The 22,070-nt window shown below is 37.3% G+C and overlaps 1 protein-coding gene across 3 annotated transcripts in view; it reads left to right on the top strand.

Annotated features, from left to right (window-relative positions):
• LOC128663452 (mucin-2-like) overlaps positions 1 to 22,070 on the top strand; it is a 225,994-nt gene that overhangs the window by 23,264 nt on the left and 180,660 nt on the right. For all 3 annotated transcript variants that reach the window (XM_053717784.1, XM_053717785.1, XM_053717786.1), the window contains exon 3: positions 12,370 to 13,835. In XM_053717784.1, coding sequence (XP_053573759.1) covers positions 12,370 to 13,835 — 1,466 coding nt within the window. The remainder of the gene's footprint in view (positions 1 to 12,369; positions 13,836 to 22,070) is intronic.

Here is a 22,070-nt window from a genome sequence, read left to right on the forward strand (position 1 = left end):
AGATCTTCACCTTTTTGCCAGAAAAATAGTGTTACATTATACTATGCCTCAGCATTCTGAGCAACAAAAGGATGAGGAAACATTTATGATACTAACATCATTCTTATTAGAAAATGAAGCTAGTGATGCCAATGTTGGACTTAATCCAACTTTTATAACCAATTTCAAATTGAAATCCACTTTTATGCCCTCTATAGCGCAAGTCCCTGCAGTATCACTGTTTGTAAAAGCTGTGGAAAAACAAATTCGTAAATTACCAGAAGATTGGATATGGGCGGATAATTTAACAGCAAAACAGAGACAAGCATTAAAGGAGCTGAATACAGCAAAAGGGGTCATTTATAAGCCAGCTGATAAGGGCGGGAATTTAGTTCTATTAGATGAGTCCTTTTATCTAAACGAGGTTAAAAGACAATTATCGGGGGGCGGAGTCAGCCAGCAACGGGAGCGGTTGTGTCTCTGCTCTGCTGCTCCGTAAATAAATTTCAACAAAGGAGAAAAAAGCAATATACCCATCATTTAAGTACACCTTTATGCTAATTAAGCTTATGATTATATGTCGGTGTTAGTTTTGATGGCTTTTGACTTAGCTTAATGCCTGATCGATGATTCAGAAGGATCCAGACTCTGAGCTTTTCAGGCCTTAGGACGGGACTAAAAGATACTAGATCAGCAAACAAAACAAAAATTGTGAGTAACAGTAACAACTTGCTGGCTCGCTTGACATCTTAAAACATGAAGGAGGTAAATATTGCCATTCTCAAACTTTTATCAGACCTTGATCAAAAGATGTCTGCTGGATTCAAAGACCTCACGTCTATTGTGAAAGGCGTGCATGTGGAAGAGGCCGTATCTATATCGCAGCAGTATTCTAAGGTCATGGAGCGGAGGGAGAGAGCACAGCAGGATGTGGACACATTTATGGAGGAGAGTGAGACAACTCACACTAGGAGGAGCGCACCAACAAATCGTGCAGCCTTCACCCCAGCTCTAGATATGGAACATGTAGCTCACACTAGAGAGGAGATCGAGAGCATCGATATGCGAGCAGCCAGACATACCGGGAGCGTGGAGGTAAATGACAGCTATCCGACTGCCTTCTTGAGGGTGTCAAAGTTAGACCAGCGATCGAGCGCTTCTATAGACTTTGATAATCATGACCATAGCGCTTTCCACCACAGCCCTTTCGGTGCCACCATTGAGGATATGAGTGCGGCTTGGGTCTTAGAAAAAGAGCGCCGCCCCAACAGAGTCCCGAATAACATACAGCTAATGGAAAATGCCCACAGATTGCTAAGTCAGGAGTTCCATGTCAGATACGCTGTTCCAGTTTATAGATCGGATCATGGAGCAGGCTTCACGCTGTCTCAACACAGACTTGGTGTGGGTTGATGCTTAATAGCACCTGAAAGATAATGGATGATTTAACTGATTAAGTCACACCATCACCGCATCCATTCTAAACTCCATTTTTACCACCCTTGATCTGTGATTATAGTGCTTCTGGAATTGGGTTTGAATAGAGTTAATCTTACTGTGTACACATACTAGCATAAATATGGGGATTGTACTTATATGATTCTTCTGAATGTCAAGTGTTGATGATAGCTAATAGATCAGACGCAGGAAAATATGTATATACTGCCTAATAATTTAGTTTTAATGCAAGAACATGTGACACGTGCTTGACTGGTATGATCTGCGGCAACTTTAAAACCGAGGTTAATCATCAGTTGAATTACATGTTACATATTGCTTTATGTGTTGGGGGGTTCCTTACCATTTGTTGGATTGTTTATATTATTACTCATCTATGGCTCCAATGCTCTATGATAACCACTGTACCTACAGTTTGTATTTTATGTTATCATGTTCTGAATAATGCAGATCCGTGAGATATGTACTGTGCCTCACTTAGTGGAGATATACGGTAGTCTTCTAGTTGTTTACATGTTAGAAGTCGCTTAAGTGTGGTTTAGTTGAAGCTGAATATCGTGCTAGTGATAGTTTAATGCACTTATTCAATCCTTTTAAGCTTTACACTTTACCGTTCCACAGTTTAGTAGGAATCATAGTAATGTTAATGGTACAGGGACGTTTAGGCATTGACTAAACATAGGGAAATATGGCATTGCTTTATCACTGTTAGGCTTATTTGCTCTTTAGGTTGAATATGTTAGAGATGTGTGTTTTGTTTTGTTTTGTTTTTTTTTTTCTCTTTTTGTTGTTTTTTTTTGTCTCTATTACTCCTGACTAGTTATACAAGTCCTTGTTTCTATAATAAATGACTCAATTGCCTAGAAAGGACACTTCCTCCCCCATAGGGATTTTTCCCCTGGCTCCCAGGGACTTATGTTTCTGTGTCTATCTCAGTCTGACCCCTACAATTGTGATGTAGTACTACTAGTATATGGTGTATCTCTAATCAGAGTTTTGGATACCTCAGATGGTGTTTAGACAAGGTGCTCATTGCTTATTAGTCTCCTGTTTAAAGTCTTTCCTATAGGGATTGAATGCTTCTGTGGTTATCACTGTTATTTCATTTGTATTATATACTTTTTCTGCCTCTATTAGTTGGTTTCTGGGCATGATTATATTTATATTTACACTATGTTTACCTATATATTATTGACCCCAGGTGTTCACATCCCCGCAAACCTGCTGCAGTCTCCCAAGTTTATCCTAAATTTAAATCTCTCCTACCAGGCACTATTAGAGACAACACGCCATCCCATAAGCATAGTATCGTTTGGAGCACATCCACTTGGTTTACCACATCCATGGCTATGGGCAGAAGCATATTTAATTATCAGCTAAGGGATAGCTTCATCCTGCCACAGTGTTAACTCCCTATATTTTTCTTTTACCCTAAATCAGGTTATTAGACTGATTTGCTCTCCTCAAATGTGTTGGCTAATATTTTGTTACATTATTCTATTGGGTTGTAGGCAGAAACCCACGCATACCCTAGTGCCCTATTCACTCATAAATAACCTTCTGTACCGACCCAACTATGAGAATCTGAATTTCTGCACATAGTGGCGCAGAGGTCTGCAATGCCTAGTTAGCCTTAAGTGTCCTGTTCCAGTTTTCATTTCCTCCAGTTGAGGAATACTCATGTAGCCAGCTTGTTTGAGCCTAGTGACTGATTTTTTTCTAGATAGATAGTTCGCATGGCGCATATACACTGCATCCCACTAGTATATCTAATGACCAAAAAGCTTTAAACTCCTTAAAAAACCAGAAAGATGTAATCTTTAAAGGGGCAGACAAGGGCGGGGCCTTAGTACTTATGGATAGAACATATTATATAGAAGAGATTAAGGGGCAATTACAGGATCAAACAACATATAAAAAACTGAATAGCAATCCTGTTAAGTTATTACAAAAAGAGATTTCACACATTTTAGAACAAGCTTATAATGATCACATCATAGATAAAAAGCTAAAGGAATATCTCTTTGTACAGAATCCCAGAACCCCTATATTCTATTGTGTTCCTAAGGTCCATAAGGATGTAAAAAAGCCTCCTGGCAGGCCTATTGTCTCCAGTGTGCAATCTGTATTTTCTAACATTTCTATATTTATAGATAAAATTTTGCAACCAGAGGTTAACAAAATGTCTTCATATATTAAAGATACTAATCATTTTCTTGCAAAAGCCAAAAGCCTAGAATTCCCCTCTAGCAAGTACATACTCTTTACTATGGATGTAAAAAGCTTATATACATGTATAAAACATGAAACAGGTATTTCTATTGTCATGAAAAATTTATTGAACAACAATATATGTACTAGGAAACAGGGTAAATTCATTGAAGAACTATTAAGATTAATTTTGTTTTGGAACTATTTTCTATTTGAAGATGAATGGTATGTACAGTTGAGAGGAACAGCCATGGGGTCCAATGTGGCCCCATCATACGCCAGTCTTTTCATGAATGAGATAGAGGAGAAAATCATTTATGAGAATACCATCTTTAAAGAATATGGCTCCATCTGGTGGAGATTCATAGATGATGTCTTTGGCGTGTGGTGGGGCGACATTGGATCCCTGGAAAAATTTGTAAGAGAGGTAAATTCATCTGTTCAAGGTCTGGAATTGACTATCACTTATAGTGAAGAAAGTATAACATTCTTAGATACTAAGGTCATAAAAGCTGCCAATATATTAGAGTTTGATTTGTATACAAAAAATACTGATAAAAACACCTTACTTAGATTTGACAGCTTTCACCCAAGACCTCTGGTAGAATCTCTACCCAAGAGCCAGCTTCTTCGTGTAAAAAGAATAGTGAGTAACACCCAGAAATGTAATCAACGTATAGATGAAATGGCACATAAATTTATTGAAAGAGGCTATCCGGCTAGGTTAATTGAAGAAAAGAAATATGAGGTATTAAAGCCACAAAATAAGAATAACACCACTAAACAAAAAGAGAACAGGATGGTCTTTGTTTCTCAGTACAGTCACTATAGTAAAGAAATTACTAAAAGCATAAGAAAACATTGGCATATACTTAGTGACTGTAATGACAAAATACCTATCTTCAAAAATCCTCCCCTAATGGCCCACAGACGTGTAAAAAATTTGAGAGATCACTTGGTAAAATCTGATGTGGGTCCAAGCAGAGGGAGTATCCAAACCCATATAGGTAGTAAAAACTATGGCACATACCCATGCTTAAATTGCATGAGCTGTAGCTCTATAATTAAAGGCAAATTTTTTCATCATCCCCATAATGGTACAAGATATGATATCAGAGGTTTCTATACGTGTGATACTACACAGGTGGTATACTTGATTAAGTGTCCATGTTCTCTGGTTTATTTGGGAGAGACCACCCGTAAAGTAAAAGATAGGATGAGCCAACATCGCTCTAATATACGCTGTAAAAACAAAGAGGCCCCAGTATCTAGTCATTTCATAGAAAAAGGCCACAATATCAGTCAAATGAGATGGCAAGTGATTGATCAGATAAAACCCCAGAGAAGTGGCCAAGAAAGGGAAACTTTATTAAAGCAGAAAGAATCATGGTGGATTCATAAACTAGAAACATTGGCCCCTAGAGGCCTAAATAGAGAACTAGATATGTCAGTTTACCTTTAAATATGCTACAGCATGTTCAAATAAAGGTTACACTTTATGGGTTTTAATATAGTTTCATATTAGCAATATTAAACCAGACATACTCTTATCCAATATAATTTAATAAAATAATTTTCATAAGATAAATTAAGAATTAAACTTTTATCTTAGTTTAATATTGGATCAGTACATAATAGAAATCCATTATTGCTATAAACCTGCTTGCTTACATCTCATGAATCAATCTTTTTCATTAGGATAAGGGTACTATCCAAATGGTTTAACATTAACCATGTGAATTTCTTTAAAATTCTGAAAAGATACAACCTTGTCTTGTTACATCAGTAAATCATTCAATTTCTATAAGCATGTGTATATAATTGTGTATAAATGCTTTTTTAATGTAATACAATAGAACACCAGCAGGTGTCACTATTTTTAACAGGTTGTGGGCCCTGTGGCGCCAAACCAACAGGTATTTAAGGTGTGATAAGTTTGTAATAGCCTATGCATGATTAAGAGGCATTAGCCTCGAAACGTCGCTACTTTGTCCTAATAAAGAAACTTTCTAGCATTGGAGAGCTGTGGACATTTTCATTCTACTAGTATATCCGTGGTTTATTTTACCTCATCAACATATTTCGCTCTTCATAATATCCATAGCAATATCATTGAGTATATATGTAATCCAGACTCTCCCTAGTATATCCCGGTTTTCTATAATGTGTTTAATGGTTATTGTTGTTTATATGGCTGCACGTGACCTCTCTTTTGCCTAAATGTTGTGTTATATTTATATTATTTGTTACAGGCTATCATTTTCTGTGACTATACGACTGTCATTCCTAATTTATCTATGCTCTTACTCACATTACTAGCGCATAATAGTTGTCTTGATTGAGCCCCTCTCCTCCCTTTCCCGCCGGTACTTATGCCTGCGGGTCATATCCCTTCTCCTTTTCCAGCATCGCCTATAGGTGGCACTCCCCTAGGAGAGGGGCTCACCCTGAAGTTCCCCAGGCCCCCCAGTCTCCAACTACTCTAACGTCCCCCCTCCACTTGATAATATATTATATGTTTCTAGGCCCCCTCTTTAGGAATACAAGGGTTTAGATGAGTGTGATTTATTTATATTAAGTGATAATACTCTAGTCCCACCTAAATTTGTCCCTGGTGTTGATATACTAACTGGCTCCGCCCCCCCACCTCCCCCCCCCCACCCTCCCCCCCCCCACCCTCCCCCCTATTACATTTTGAGCGGCTCTTGTCCGCTGCATCCCTCTTCCCCATATAACTATAGAGTCACCTCCTCCCTAGTCTTACCCTTATCTGATTGGCTACCTTACTTTTCTTTGTATACAGCTAGGAGAGGATCATTTTTGCTTATATTACATCTGTTATACTCTAAAACAAAACTGAAGTCTCTTTATGTGATAGCCCATATTTTATGGAAATGTTTGAGATACTAGAATATATTGTCTCCTAATTATGCTCTGTACACATTGTCTCGTGAATGTTTTGAGACATACCCTATACTCTGTATTGGTTTTTGACTTCAATAAAAAATAATTAAAAAAAAAAAAAAAAAAAAAAAGACAATTATCTGATAAATTACAATATGAGAAACTCCCTAGGAATCCTATTAATCAAATGAAGTTGAAATTAAGTAGAATTCTACAGGAGGCAAAGATGGAAGGTCTAATCTCTCCTAATGAGTTCAAATTTATGAATCCCGTGTGTCCGGTCATGCCGACCTTTTATATTATCCCTAAAATTCATAAGAGCAAGACACATCCCCCAGGACAACCTATTGTGTCTGGGATTGGCGGCATTAGCGAACACAATGGACAATATGTTGACTTCTTTTTAAGACCTTACCTCCTATCCCTCCCCTCCTACGTTAAAGACACTCCAGACCTTTTGAGAAAACTTGATGACCTAACTGTTTCCCCTAGCACTATCCTAGTCTCTCTAGATGTAGATAGTCTCTATTCATCTATACCCCACGAGAAAGGAATTAGTGCATGTAAACATTTTTTTAAAACTAGGGGATCAAGCAGTGACATACATACGGCCTTTGTCATAAAACTCCTTTGTTTCATCCTTGAGAATAATGTATTCCAGTTTGACAACTCAATATATAGGCAGGTCAGGGGGACAGCTATGGGTGCATTATGTGCGCCAACTTATGCGTGTCTCCACTTGGGAGCATGGGAGTTAGATGTTTTTGAACAACTTAGTGAGACTTTTGACTCCCATGTATCCCTATGGATTAGGTTTGTGGATGACATTTTTATTTTATGGGATGGCCCCCTGACCTGCCTACATGATTTTGTGTCTGAGTTAAATAAGAATGATCGAAACATCTTTCTCACTTATTCTTATAGTGATAAAGAATTACCTTTTCTAGATATCTGCATAAAAAAAGAAGGTAGCCGTATCTCAACTGAAAATTTTCCTAAGGATACGGCGACTAACAATCTTTTGGAAGCCTCGAGTGGGCATCCAGAGCCCTTGAAAAAAGGCATTCCATATGGTCAATTGTTGAGATTGAAAAGAAACTGTTCTTCAAATAATAAATTCAATTATCATGCTGAAAAAATGTGCAAACACTTCATTGAAAGAGGCTATTCTCATAATTTGGTTAAAAGAACCTTAAATAAAGTACGTAAATTGAACCGTCATGACCTTCTATATGCTCAAAAAGAAACTAAATCTGATAACAGTATCAGATTTATTACTACATTTAATTGCCAATGGCAAAGTGTTAGAAATATTCTATCTCAAAATTGGCATTTATTAACCCTAGATGACAGAATTGCAGAGAAAGTAGGAAATAGACCATTATTGACCGCAAAAAAATCTCCTAACCTTAAAGATAAGTTAGTCAAAAGCAGATTTGTATGGTCTGAACCAGCTACAAACTGGTTAAATAAACAACAAGTGAAAGGAAGCTTTCCTTGTGGGCACTGTGTCTATTGTTCCTATATGCTTAAAAGCAAAACATTTTCAGCTAATACAGGTAAAAATTATACTATTAGATGTTTTTCAAATTGTAACTCTGTGGGGGTTGTCTACCTTTTGGGGTGCTCCTGTCCCCGTTCTATGTTGGTAAAACAAAACGTTTATTCAAGGACAGGGTACAGGAGCACAGGGACGACATCCTCTACGGAAGAGATACAAGCGTTGCTCGTCATTTTAGGGAGGTACATAATAGTAGTACTGATTCTTTAAAATTTGTAGGGATTGACAGAGGAATAACCAATGGAAGAGGTGGGGATGAAGATAATTGCTTATTAAAAAAGGAAGCGAGATGGACATTCATGTTAAATACAGTGTCACCTTTTGGTTTAAACGAAAGGATTGAGTATGCATCTTTCCTTAACTAAAGCTAAAACTTTATAAAACAACTTTTTAAGTTTAGTAATCTCCATGCCCACTTCTTTGTAAATAAATAAAATAAAATGAAAATGTCCTCTTTAGAAGCTGTAACACAATCAGTTAATTTTAAGAATTTTTATTTTCTCTTCTGTTTGTATGAAAATTCTGGGTCATTTTAGCTAAGAAATACCTCCACAGTAATCTCTTTAACTATTTATGAATAGGAGTTAAAAGATTTATCTAGATTTATAGTATTTGGTCTCCCTAGGATTTATGTTTACATTATGTCCATTTTTCTAGAATTGACAACCAATGTAACAAAGTTTGATTGAACTGCAACATGCAATTGATTTTTAACATGCAGTTAAAGTTTTTTGTTAATGATTTGCTAAACAAAAATATCCTTTCACAATATTGTAAATGGCTAAATTGTATCACCTTATGTGTTGGAAAACACTGAATGAATTTGTAAGATAGGCATGATCGCTCTGTCTCATTTAATTTAAGAGGCTTGGTATGAGTGGCTATTTGAATTGGCTAAAATAGAAACCTCTCCTCCAATGGTGTAGCAATATAAGCCAGTAACTTGAGGTGATTGACAGTCCTGACGAGGCCCCTGTTTCGCTCAGCATTATGGGGCGAAACGCGCGTCAACTCTTCTAAAAGCAGCTATTAATGCACCTGTGGAACAAGCAGCTGGCCTGAGCCTGCCCGGGAAATTCAAACTCAAACTGAAGAAGCAAGCCTGGTTCTTGCGGTCATCAAGTGGTTCTAACAAGTCATCTGGATACTGTTTATGCACAGAGGCAAAGAGTTCACCTGCAAAGTCTGTGTCCATAGTGAGCAAGGAGATACATTTGGGATAGGTGAGATAAGGATGTCGGAGGCTCATGTCCCGGTCCGGTATTCATTAGCCCTGTGATTTTGTTTTCTCGGATGCTGCTGCAATATCTACAAACAGGTCTGTTTCATTGTTTCTGTTTTGCACTACTGAGATATGGTTAATCTGCTATCAAGCTGTACAAGTCTCCAATCTAAGTTAACAATAGAGGACGCTTTTACCTCGGTTAACACATACTGCTATGAATATGTTTGCAGGATTGTTTAATCAGCTGGATTACAAAGTTGGTCTATATTGCAACTAATTGAGACACTTGATCTCTCCTTTCCGGGACTTATATTGTCTGTTAAAAGGACTTTATTTTTTCCTTATCATGGAGGAATCTATGTAAATGTTAACCCAGTTTAACATCTTAGTTGAGAGTCTGTTAGTTGTGTTTTTCCAACCTTTTGCTTGCTGCATGTGTTTTCATGTGCTTGTGATGATGCTTTGATCTGTTTGCTATGCAATACCTATAACCCACTGCAGTGGTATGTACTAGAGATAATGAATAATTTCTAGCTGTTTGCTTTGTTTTAGCAACTCTGCAATAAACTTTATGCATGTGATTGAATCTTTGCATGTGCGGTTCATGTTTTGGATTTGATGCTGTTCCGCAGTCTTACATATCTAAGAATTTAGATAAAATGGGTTATAATTTGAGTGCTGAAATCCCCTACTTTAGTCATGGTATCTCATATAGCTCTACCATAGTTTCTTATCTATAATGTACTGGAATAAATATAAATATATATATATATATATATATATATATATATATATATATATATATATATATATTGTTAGCTGCTGACATTGGAGAATGTACTATTAAATTCATAGTTTGAACAAACCTGGACTAAAGCCTTGGAGTAATGAGCATGGTATGTTAAAGGGACACTCAAGCCAAAATTAAAATTTCATTATTCAGATACTGCATGCAATTTTAAGCAATGAGTAAGCTGAGCATGTGCAAGAATTCACAGAATATATGTATATTCATTTGTGATTGTAAAGTATAAAATATAAAGGTTAGCTCATACTTTACTCAGGCTGATAGTAAAAATGAATTAGCCTCTAATTTTTATATATATATATATATATATATATATATATATATATATATATATATATATATATATATATCTCAAAAATTAGAAAGAAAAGAGCAGGTAAAAAAATTCTTAACTAGGGTACAAAAAAGTTTAATTAATCTGTCTGCTAAGCATACTTAAATACACCACAATAATAAAACATTTAATACCATATACATTAGTGTGTGAAAGGAAGTCCTTGCAAAAACTCTTCAGTGGCAGCCACAAATGCCTAGAAATACATAGGAGCACATAAGTGCATAAGCACGCTCCCAAGCATATATTCTCTTTCCGGCTTGAGGACAGTTATTAGCAGTGAATTACACAGAGAGGTTGGTTATATATAAGCGTTAACCACAGGATATTCAGGCCTGCTTATAGAGGGAAAGATAACCAGCAGTACAAACCTCTTCAGGGCTACAGCGAGCCTCAATCACGGAAGCAGGTAATGTATGACTTTCCTCTTATAGCAACTACTGCCCGCTATTAGAGCTGATCCTCATAGCGCTTGCTCACCAACAGATGACCTATCTCTCCAAGGTTGATACTTATGCGACTCTCAGTTCACTTATTACAGTCACTGGTCTAGAGTAAACGCAAGGTAGTTCTGGCATCTACTACCACTCCACAACATGTGCCAAACAATTGCCAGGATGACGCGTTTCACCCCTCCCACTTTAGGGCTGGCCGAGGCTTCGTCATCTTGGAGGGATGGATCATCTATTTGACAATTGTTTGTAAAGGATTGTGATCGATCTCTTCATGTGATTAAAGGGATATTAAACCCAACATTTTTCTTCCATGATTTAGCTAGAGCACTAACTTTATCTTTTGTTGAAAAGCAGGGATGTATCCTTAGAAGCTGGTCCATTTCTGAAACACTATATGGCAGCAGTTTTGCAACAATGTTATCCATTTGCAAGAGCATTAGATGGCAGCAAAATTTCCTGTCTACCTAGGTATTTCTTTAACACAGAATATCATGGGAACAAAGCAAATTTGATAATAAAAGAAAATTTGATGTGTCTGAATCACAAAATAAAAGTTTTACATTTCATATCCCTTTAATATTTTAAACATATCAATGATTTAATAGCTTTAATCACTAAGATATTTTTTTTTTGTAACCATGTCTTCGTTAGACAAATCTGAATATTGCTAATTAGGTTTTCTGGAAATGTATATATTCCAAAATAATTCTAGTGGTTGTGACTTCATAAGAAAACTGGTTTTGACACCATGGGTCATGGGGTGGGTAATTGAGCATACTTTTAAACCAATATAAGTTAAATGTGTAGAAAGAAATGTAAAACATGATGTAAAGTCAATAAGTGTGTGACACCCTATAGAGTTGCTAGGAGGCCTAGTGCTAGACTTACCAGTAATTACAGGAGAAAAAAAACACATGTAAATGTATTCTGTGTAGATTGTTTGCAGCCTCTCCAATAGTGATGAATGGAGGTTTAATGATTTGATACCACATATGTTAATAAACCTCTAGAATGTATCCAGGGGCCATTTCACAGTGTTAAACATAGGTGCAAGCTCAACAACTGTTTAAAAATAGCTGTGAAATAATCAAACAGGTGTCCAAAAATCCCTTCCGAGGACTTATCAAGTGCTTAGATAGGCTGAATTTGATAAGGCAAAACTGGGCTTGAAAAGTAGTTGAAAAGTAACATGAAAATGGATTACGATTGCTGAGTATTTTTCAGCTCCCCTGAGTAAATAGTTTTTTTTTTTTGGAGTGACTGAAAACCCATTTGCGAGTGTGATTTAATTAACATTTTTTTTAAATATATTTGGGTATTATTGGTAGGTTGTCTAAACAGTAAGTGAAAACACTTAAAAGTCCTTTAAGAAAAGGCTGACACATTTTGTTTTAATATTACTTAATAAAATATTGATATGCTTTTTTTTTCCAGAGTGAAACAACAGCAGAACTGCCTAATGAAACAACAGCAGAACTGCCTAACAAAACAACAGCAGAACTGCCTAACAAAACAACAACAGAACTGCCTAACAAAACAACAGCAGAACTGCCTAACAAAACAACAGCAGAACTGCCTAACAAAACAACAGCAGAACTGCCTAACAAAACAACAGCAGAACTGCCTAACAAAACAACAGCAGAACTGCCTAACAAAACAACAGCAGAACTGCCTAACAAAACAACAGCAGAACTGCCTAACAAAACAACAGTAGAACTGCCTAACAAAACAACAGCAGAACTGCCTAACGAAACAACAGCTGAACCGCCTAACAAAACAACAGCAGAACCGCCTAACAAAACAACAGCAGAACCGCCTAACAAAACAACAGCAGAACCGCCTAACAAAACAACAGCAGAACTGCCTAACGAAACAACAGCAGAACTGCCTAACAAAACAACAGCAGAACTGCCTAACGAAACAACAGCAGAACTGCCTAACAAAACAACAGCAGAACTGCCTAACAAAACAACAGCAGAACTGCCTAACAAAACAACAGCAGAACTGCCTAACAAAACAACAGCAGAACTGCCTAACAAAACAACAGCAGAACTGCCTAACAAAACAACAGTAGAACTGCCTAACAAAACAACAGCAGAACTGCCTAACAAAACAACAGCAGAACTGCGTAACAAAACAACAGCAGAACTGCCTAACGAAGCAACAGCAGAACTGCCTAACCAAACAACATCAGAACTGCCTAACCAAACAACAGCAGAACTGCTTAACCAAACAACAGCAGAACTGCCTAACCAAACAACAGCAGAACTGCCTAACAAAACAACAGCAGAACTGCCTAACAAAACAACAGCAGAACTGCCTAACAAAACAACAGCAGAACTGCCTAACAAAACAACAGCAGAACTGCCTAACAAAACAACAGCAGAACTGCCTAACAAAAAAACAGCAGAACCACCTAACAAAACAACAGCAGAACCGCCTAACAAAACAACAGCAGAACTGCCTAACAAAACAACAGCAGAACTGCCTAACAAAACAACAGCAGAACTGCCTAACAAAACAACAGCAGAACTGCCTAACGAAACAACAGCAGAACTGCCTAACGAAACAACAGCAGAACTGCCTAACAAAACCACAGCAGAACTGCCTAACGAAACAACAGCAGAACTGCCTAACAAAACAACAGCAGAACTGCCTAACGAAACAACAGCAGAACTGCCTAACGAAACAACAGCAGAACTGCCTAACAAAACAACAGCAGAACTGCCTAACGAAACAACAGCAGAACTGCCTAACAAAACAACAGCAGAACTGCCTAACGAAACAACAGCAGAACTGCCTAACGAAACAACAGCAGAACTTCTTAACAAAACAACAGCAGAACTGCCTAACGAAACAACAGCAGAACTGCCTAACGAAACAACAGGAGTTCTAAATAGGTAACAGATAAATCTTTTACTCTATCTTTGTTTTCTCAAATTATTCATTAGTTTTATATCTCATGTAAATTTTCAAAAAACTCTTTATTTTCAAAGCACTTTCAACAGGTTTTCATTCAATCCAAATAAACTAATTTGTGTCTGTTTAAGGGTCACAAACTCCTAGTAATTACAAGACTATTGTGTGTAATACATTAGCATACATGCTGATCAAATTAACATCTTCTTTGCTGTAATTTGTTTAAGTGATAAAACTTCCCTTGACACTTGCTATTTTGGCAAGAGTTTCTCAAGTAGACGAGCAACTCTCACTTTTAGCAAAACATGCAGTATCTTAATTAATCCCCTGCTGAAGAAAATTAGAGACATATATGTAGCAGGTTTGGAATTATTATATTTGCAGTTTTAAATGACAGAAATAGAGAAAAAAAACCAATAATAAATGTATAATACAAAAACTATTTTTATGCATAATTAAGGAGTTTATCTTAGAATCTTAAAAATGTTCATGTTCCTTTAATCTTTTTTCTTGGCACTATTCTCCATGTTACATCGCTGTGAGGTGCATGAAGCCTTCTGACACTGTTTATAGAATATTCATGCATCACTTGGCTATTCATGGGGTTTTCAAATACTTTCTAATCCCATTAAAATAAAAACCCTTTGATAACCAATTTATCACAACTTCTCTAACTCATTTGTGGTGTGATAAAACATCCCCTGTAGCAGTTAGTGATATTTTAGCAACAGTTTAATTCATCAGGTGTAATGAAGATTCACTATAACTTACTTTTTAATAGAGATATGAAATGCAAATACCCTGAGCTCCACCGCCCATTTCAAAAGTAAATTTTTCTGTGAGCTAAAGGTTTGAATTAATCTCCATATAAAATATCACTAGCATTCCAGATCTGATTGTATAAAGAGGAGAGTTTACCATCACTTAAAAAGGACATTAATCCTTTGAGTGCTAAGCTGGATTTCATTTTTTCATTTTTTTACCATTTTATTTTTAAAAACAATGGCCTAGATTTAGAGTTGGGCGGTAGCCGTCAAAACCAGCGTTAGAGGCTCCTAACGCTGGTTTTAGGCTACCGCCGGTATTTGGAGTCAGTCAGGAAAGGGTCTAACGCTCACTTTCCAGCCGCGACTTTTCCATACCGCAGATCCCCTTACGTCATTTGCGTATCCTATCTTTTCAATGGGATCTTTCTAACGCCGGTATTTAGAGTCGTGGCTGAAGTGAGCGTTAGAAATCTAACGACAAAACTCCAGCCGCAGAAAAAAGTCAGTAGTTAAGAGCTTTCTGGGCTAACGCCGGTTTATAAAGCTCTTAACTACTGTGCTCTAAAGTACACTAACACCCAAAAACTACCTATGTACCCCTAAACCGAGGTCCCCCCACATCGCCGCCACTATATTTAAATTTTTTAACCCCTAATCTTCCACTCCGTACACTGCCGCCAACTACGTTATCCCTATGTACCCCTAATCTGCTGCCCCTAACACCGCCGACCCCTATATTATATTTATTAACCCCTAATCTGCCGCCCCCGCTATCGCTGACCCCTGCATATTATTATTAACCCCTAATCTGCCGCTCCGTACACCACCGCCACATACATTATAGCTATGTACCCCTAATCTGCTGCCCCTAACACCGCCGACCCCTATATTATATTTATTAACCCCTAATCTGCCCCCCTCAACGTCGCCTCCACCTGCCTACACTTATTAACCCCTAATCTGCCGAGCGGACCGCACCGCTACTATAATAAAGTTATTAACCCCTAATCCGCCTCACTCCCGCCTCAATAACCCTATAATAAATAGTATTAACCCCTAATCTGCCCTCCCTAACATCGCCGACACCTAACTTCAATTATTAATCCCTAATCTGCCGACCTAATCTCGCCGCTACTGTAATAAATGTATTAACCCCTAAAGCTAAGTCTAACCCTAACACCCCCCTAAGTTAAATATAATTTAAATCTAACGAAATAAATTAACTCTTATTAAATAAATTATTCCTATTTAAAGCTAAATACTTACCTGTAAAATAAACCCTAATATAGCTACAATAGAAATTATAATTATATTATAGCTATTTTAGGATTTATATTTATTTTACAGGTAACTTTGTATTTATTTTAACTAGGTACAATAGCTATTAAATAGTTAAGAACTATTTAATAGCTAAAATAGTTAAAATAGTTACAAATTTACCTGTAAAATAAATCCTAACCTAAGTTACAATTAAACCTAACACTACACTATCAATAAATAAATTAAATAAAATACCTACAATTACCTACAATTAAACCTAACACTACACTATCAATAAATGAATTAAATACAATACCTACAAATAACTACAATTAAATAAACTAACTAAAGTACAAAAAATAAAAAAGAACTAAGTTACAAAAAATAAAAAAATATTTACAAACATTAGAAAAATCTTACAACAATTTTAAACTAATTACACCTACTCTAAGCCCCCTAATAAAATAACAAAGCCCCCCAAAATAAAAAAATGCCCTACCCTATTCTAAATTAAAAAAGTTCAAAGCTCTTTTACCTTACCAGCCCTGAACAGGGCCCTTTGCGGGGCATGCCCCAAGAAATTCAGCTCTTTTGCCTGTAAAAAAACACATACAATACCCCCCCCCAACATTACAACCCACCACCCACATACCTCTAATCTAACCCAAACCCCCCTTAAATAAACCTAACACTAAGCCCCTGAAGATCTTCCTACCTTATCTTCACCTCACCGGCTATCACCGATCAGTCCTGGCTCCAAAATCTTCATCCAACCCAAACGGGGGCAGGCGATCCATAATCCTGCGGCTGAAGAGGTCCAGAAGAGGCTCCAAAGTCTTCATCCTATCCGGGAAGAAGAGGCGATCCAGACCGGCAACCATCTTGATCCAAGCGGCATCTTCTATCTTCATCCGATGAGGAACGGCTCCATCGTGAAGACCTCCAGCGCGGACCAATCTTCTTCAGACGACGTCCAACTGAAGAATGACGGTTCCTTTAAGGGACGTCATCCAAGATGGCGTCCCTCGAATTCCGATTGGCTGATAGGATTCTATCAGCCAATCGGAATTAAGGTAGGAAAATTCTGATTGGCTGATGGAATCAGCCAATCAGATTGAGCTCGCATTCTATTGGCTGTTCCGATCAGCCAATAGAATGCGAGCTTAATCTGATTGGCTGATCGGATCGGCCAATCGGATTGAACTTGATTCTGATTGGCTGATTCCATCAGCCAATCAGAATTTTCCTACCTTAATTCCGATTGGCTGATAGATGTTCAAGATGGTTGCCGGTCTGGATCGCCTCTTCTTCCCGGATAGGATGAAGACTTTGGAGCCTCTTCTGGACCTCTTCAGCCGCAGGATTATGGATCGCCAGCCCCCGCTTGGGTTGGATGAAGATTTTGGAGCCAGGACCGATCGGTGATACCCGGTGAGGTGAAGATAAGGTAGGAAGATCTTCAGGGGCTTAGTGTTAGGTTTATTTAAGGGGGGTTTGGGTTAGATTAGGGGTATGTGGGTGGTGGGTTGTAATGTTGGGGGGGTATTGTATGTGTTTTTTTACAGGCAAAAGAGCTGAATTTCTTGGGGCATGCCCCGCAAAGGGCCCTGTTCAGGGCTGGTAAGGTAAAAGAGCTTTGAACTTTTTTAATTTAGAATAGGGTAGGGCATTTTTTTATTTTGGGGGGCTTTGTTATTTTATTAGGGTGCTTAGAGTAGGTGTAATTAGTTTAAAATTGTTGTAATATTTTTCTAATGTTTGTAAATATTTTTTTATTTTTTGTACTTTAGTTAGTTTATTTAATTGTAGTTATTTGTAGGTATTGAATTTAATTCATTTATTGATAGTGTAGTGTTAGGTTTAATTGTAGGTAATTGTAGGTATTTTATTTAATTTATTTATTGATAGTGTAGTGTTAGGTTTAATTGTAACTTAGGTTAGGATTTATTTTACAGGTAAATTTGTAATTATTTTAACTATTTTAGCTATTAAATAGTTCTTAACTATTTAATAGCTATTGTACCTGGTTAAAATAAATACAAAGTTACCTGTAAAATAAATATAAATCCTAAAATAGCTATAATATAATTATAATTTATATTGTAGCTATATTAGGATTTATTTTACAGGTAAGTATTTAGCTTTAAATAGGAATAATTTATTTAATAAGAGTTAATTTATTTCGTTAGATTTAAATTATATTTAACTTAGGGGGGTGTTAGTGTTAGGGTTAGACTTAGCTTTAGGGGTTAATACATTTATTAGAATAGCGGTGAGCTCCAGTCGGCAGATTAGGGGTTAATGTTTGAAGTTAGGTGTCGGCGATGTTAGGGAGGGCAGATTAGGGGTTAATACTATTTATTATAGGGTTATTGAGGCGGGAGTGAGGCGGATTAGGGGTTAATAACTTTATTATAATAGCGGTGCGGTCAGCTCGGCAGATTAGGGGTTAATAAGTATAGGCAGGTGGAGGCGACGTTGTGGGGGGCAGATTAGGGGTTAATAAATATAATATAGGGGTCGGCGGTGTTAGGGGCAGCAGATTAGGGGTACATAGGGATAATGTAAGTAGCGGCGGTTTACGGAGCGGCAGATTAGGGGTTAAAAAAAAATATGCAGGGGTCAGCGATAGCGGGGGCGGCAGAATAGGGGTTAATAAGTGTAAGGTTAGGGGTGTTTAGACTCGGGGTACATGTTAAAGTGTTAGGTGCAGACGTAGGAAGTGTTTCCCCATAGCAAACAATGGGGCTGCGTTAGGAGCTGAACGCGGCTTTTTTGCAGGTGTTAGGTTTTTTTTCAGCTCAAACAGCCCCATTGTTTTCTATGGGGGAATCGTGCACGAGCACGTTTTTGAAGCTGGACGCGTCCGTAAGCACCGCTGGTATCGAGAGTTGAAGTTGCGGTAAATATGCTATACGCTCCTTTTTTGGAGCCTAACGCAGCCATTCTGTGAACTCTAAATACCAGCTGTATTTAAAAGGTGCGGCCAGAAAAAAGCCAGCGTAGCTAACGCACCCCTTTGGCCGCAGAACTCTAAATCTAGGCGAATGTGACTTCCTCCCCCCCCCCCCACACACATCTTATACCATTGGAAAGGTACAGGCTTCTAAGCAGCATTCCCCCTTTCCCTATACTTTCTATTGTACATTTTAAATAAAGTTGTGCGGTGACGTCATCACGTCATTGCGCATGACGTCACCACACGTAATGGAATCCCTAGTGATGCCTGTCACTATACAGGCCCGATTGCCGGGGTGGGAGTCGGTAGGAGCCCCCAGATTGCTAAAAAGGTATTTGAGTGCTAGCGACGGCTCTGAGCCATTGTTAGCACTCAAAACACTAATAGTTATTTAAAAAAATAAATTATAATATATATATATATATAATCAATTAAAGCTTAATTGTTGATATATAGGGGCGGAAGTTTTAAATATCGGGTGGACATGAAGGCCGACAGCATACTAACATACCACTCTCGCACAAACCTGATCGCATGTTCTCATTTGCACTAACCCCACATGAAATGAATATTTCACATGCCAATGTTTTGCATATAGCATAATATGTTCTATAAAAGAAAAGTAGAAGGCTACTGAGCAACAGTAAAAAGGTGAGTTTATTTCCAATTTAAAAAATACACATAGGGGTGAACAAAGTCACAGCAAACAAGGAAGGAGACAGCAATCTTACACGTTTCACTCACACTTGCGCTTAATCATAGATGCTGAGGACAAGTATAGACAGCTGCTATATTTAAAGGGACAGCACACCAATAGAAACATTCATGTAATTTAAATCATGCAATCATTGGTTGTCATCTGTACATTCAATTTATAAAGTGTGTGTCCACAATGAATAAAGCAGATCAGATTAAAAGAAACAATGATAATAATAATTTCAAACAATATGCATAGGATTGGTTTAGAACACTTATTAACCAAAAATTAAATATCCATAAGGATATGTAAGTAACTACAGATCCTTAAAGGAAATAGAAAACAGAGATCATATATATATATATATTATGGAACACCATTAAGCATTGTTTAGCAAAAAATCACATTAGGTTTGCGGGATAAGTCAATATTATTCATATGGTCATGCAAAGGCATGTATCTCAAATGAATAAATCCAATACACAAATACCATAAATTACTACATACTGAAATTATCCCTTAATAGAGAGTACCTAATAATATTCCATAAGATATAAAAAATGAAGTTTATGGGGTATTAAAAGGGGTATTAGAGAAAGGAATTTTGATAGAATTGTTGAAATATATGCTAAAATATATACTAATATGAAAATATATGTATAACTTTTAATATATTGAATAAGATATATTCTTATTTAGTCAACAAAGTATCTCATATCCCACTCCAAATTGATGCCCAAAGGAGACCTTGTCTTCAATTAATAAATCCAGAAAAGTTCTTTCCTATCCAAGATTTTGGATTTATCTCCCCCTCTATGTGGGGTTCTGGCTAGGTCTATGATCTTAATATTAATGCTAGGTACATTAGTAAGATGAAAGAGATTAAAGTGTTTGGCTACAGCCGAATCCTTATTGAAATTCTTTATGTCCCTGAGATGTTCCCTAGCTTGGTCTCTAAGGGTTCTGGTCGACTGTCCCACATATTGGGCTCCACAAAGTTTACAATCCAATAAGTACACCATATAGTTAGTAAGGCATGTAGCATAGAAATCCATCTCAAAGGATTCACCTGTAATCTTGGTGCTAAATTTATTGGTATAATCCATAGTCTCGCAAGTTAAACAATTCGAGAGGTGTGCCCTAAAATTTCCTATACCCCTAAGCCAATTGGCATCGGGTCTGGTCTTAGTTTTGACTAAACTGGGGGAGAGCTTAGAAGCCAACGTAGGTGGCTTTTTTGCAACAAATTTGCATTATTTAACATAAGGCTGCAAGACCTCATCACCCTTCAATAAATGTAAATGCTTTTTAATGATACTACATATGGAGTTGTATTGGGGAGAATACTGAGTTGAAAAAACAATACTCCTTTCATCCAAATAACCTGTCTGGCTACCCTTAATGTTAGCATAACTTATTCCTTCAGCCAAGTCACCAGTGTTATCCATGGTCGGTGTATATACTTTGTCTGGTGGTTTCCAATCCTTAATCTCCTCGAAAGTTTTATATAGCCCTTCCTCATTGTATCCTCTAGCCTTTAATCTTGTGATAAGATTGTTTGCACCTTCAATGTAATTTTCTAAAGTGCTGGCATTTCGTCTTAACCTGATAAATTGACTTCTTGGGATGGATTTAATTAGATGTTTGGGGTGGCATGATGTGGCGTGAAGTAAGGTATTACCTGCCGTTTCCTTTCTATATGTAGTTGAAATGAGCTTATGTGTGATAGCGTCACCATGTAAGTGAAGATCTAAGAAATTTACGTCTTCATGATGTACCTCTCCGGTAAATGTGAGATTGACATCATTATTATTTAATAATGTCAAAAAATCATCAAACAAGAAATCCTCTTTTACAATAAAGATAAGATCATCTATATACCTCATGTACAACAGGATTCCGGACCTGAAAGGTTCCTGTATGTCATATATGTGTTGGAGCTCCCACTTACCCACAAATAAATTAGCATATGAGGGGGCAAATTTTGCCCCCATAGCTGTTCCTTGGCTCTGTAGATAAAAAACAGAATCAAACATAAAGTAATTGTGGGTAAGTAGGAACTCCACAACCTCAACAATAAATTGTTTTGTCTCAATTTGATAAGATGTATTCTTTTCCAAGAAAAATTCCAGGGCCCGGCATCCGTGCACATGAGGTATAGAGGAGTATAAGGATGTGGCATCAATTATAACCCACTTGTAACCTGCCTGCTAAACAAAGTTACTCAGTATATCCAATAGGTGGCCCGAATCCCTGGTATAACTGTAAAGATTGGTCACCAGAGGTTGTAATATGCTATCAATCCATTCAAACATAGGCTCCAAAAGGGAGCCTATGCCTGAAATGATTGGCCTACCAGGTGGAGATAAGAGGCTCTTATGCGTCTTAGGGAGATAATGAAAAATTGGTGTAATAGGATGTGTGGGTAAAAGACACTTAGATTGCTCAGCAGTGAAGATACCCAGGGCAACAGCTTCATCAAGAAGTTTGTTTAACTGTTTAGAAAAAATGTGAATGGGATCAAACTCTAGTT

This window comes from Bombina bombina, chromosome 6 (assembly GCF_027579735.1).
Source record: "Bombina bombina isolate aBomBom1 chromosome 6, aBomBom1.pri, whole genome shotgun sequence".
Taxonomy (NCBI): domain Eukaryota; kingdom Metazoa; phylum Chordata; class Amphibia; order Anura; family Bombinatoridae; genus Bombina; species Bombina bombina.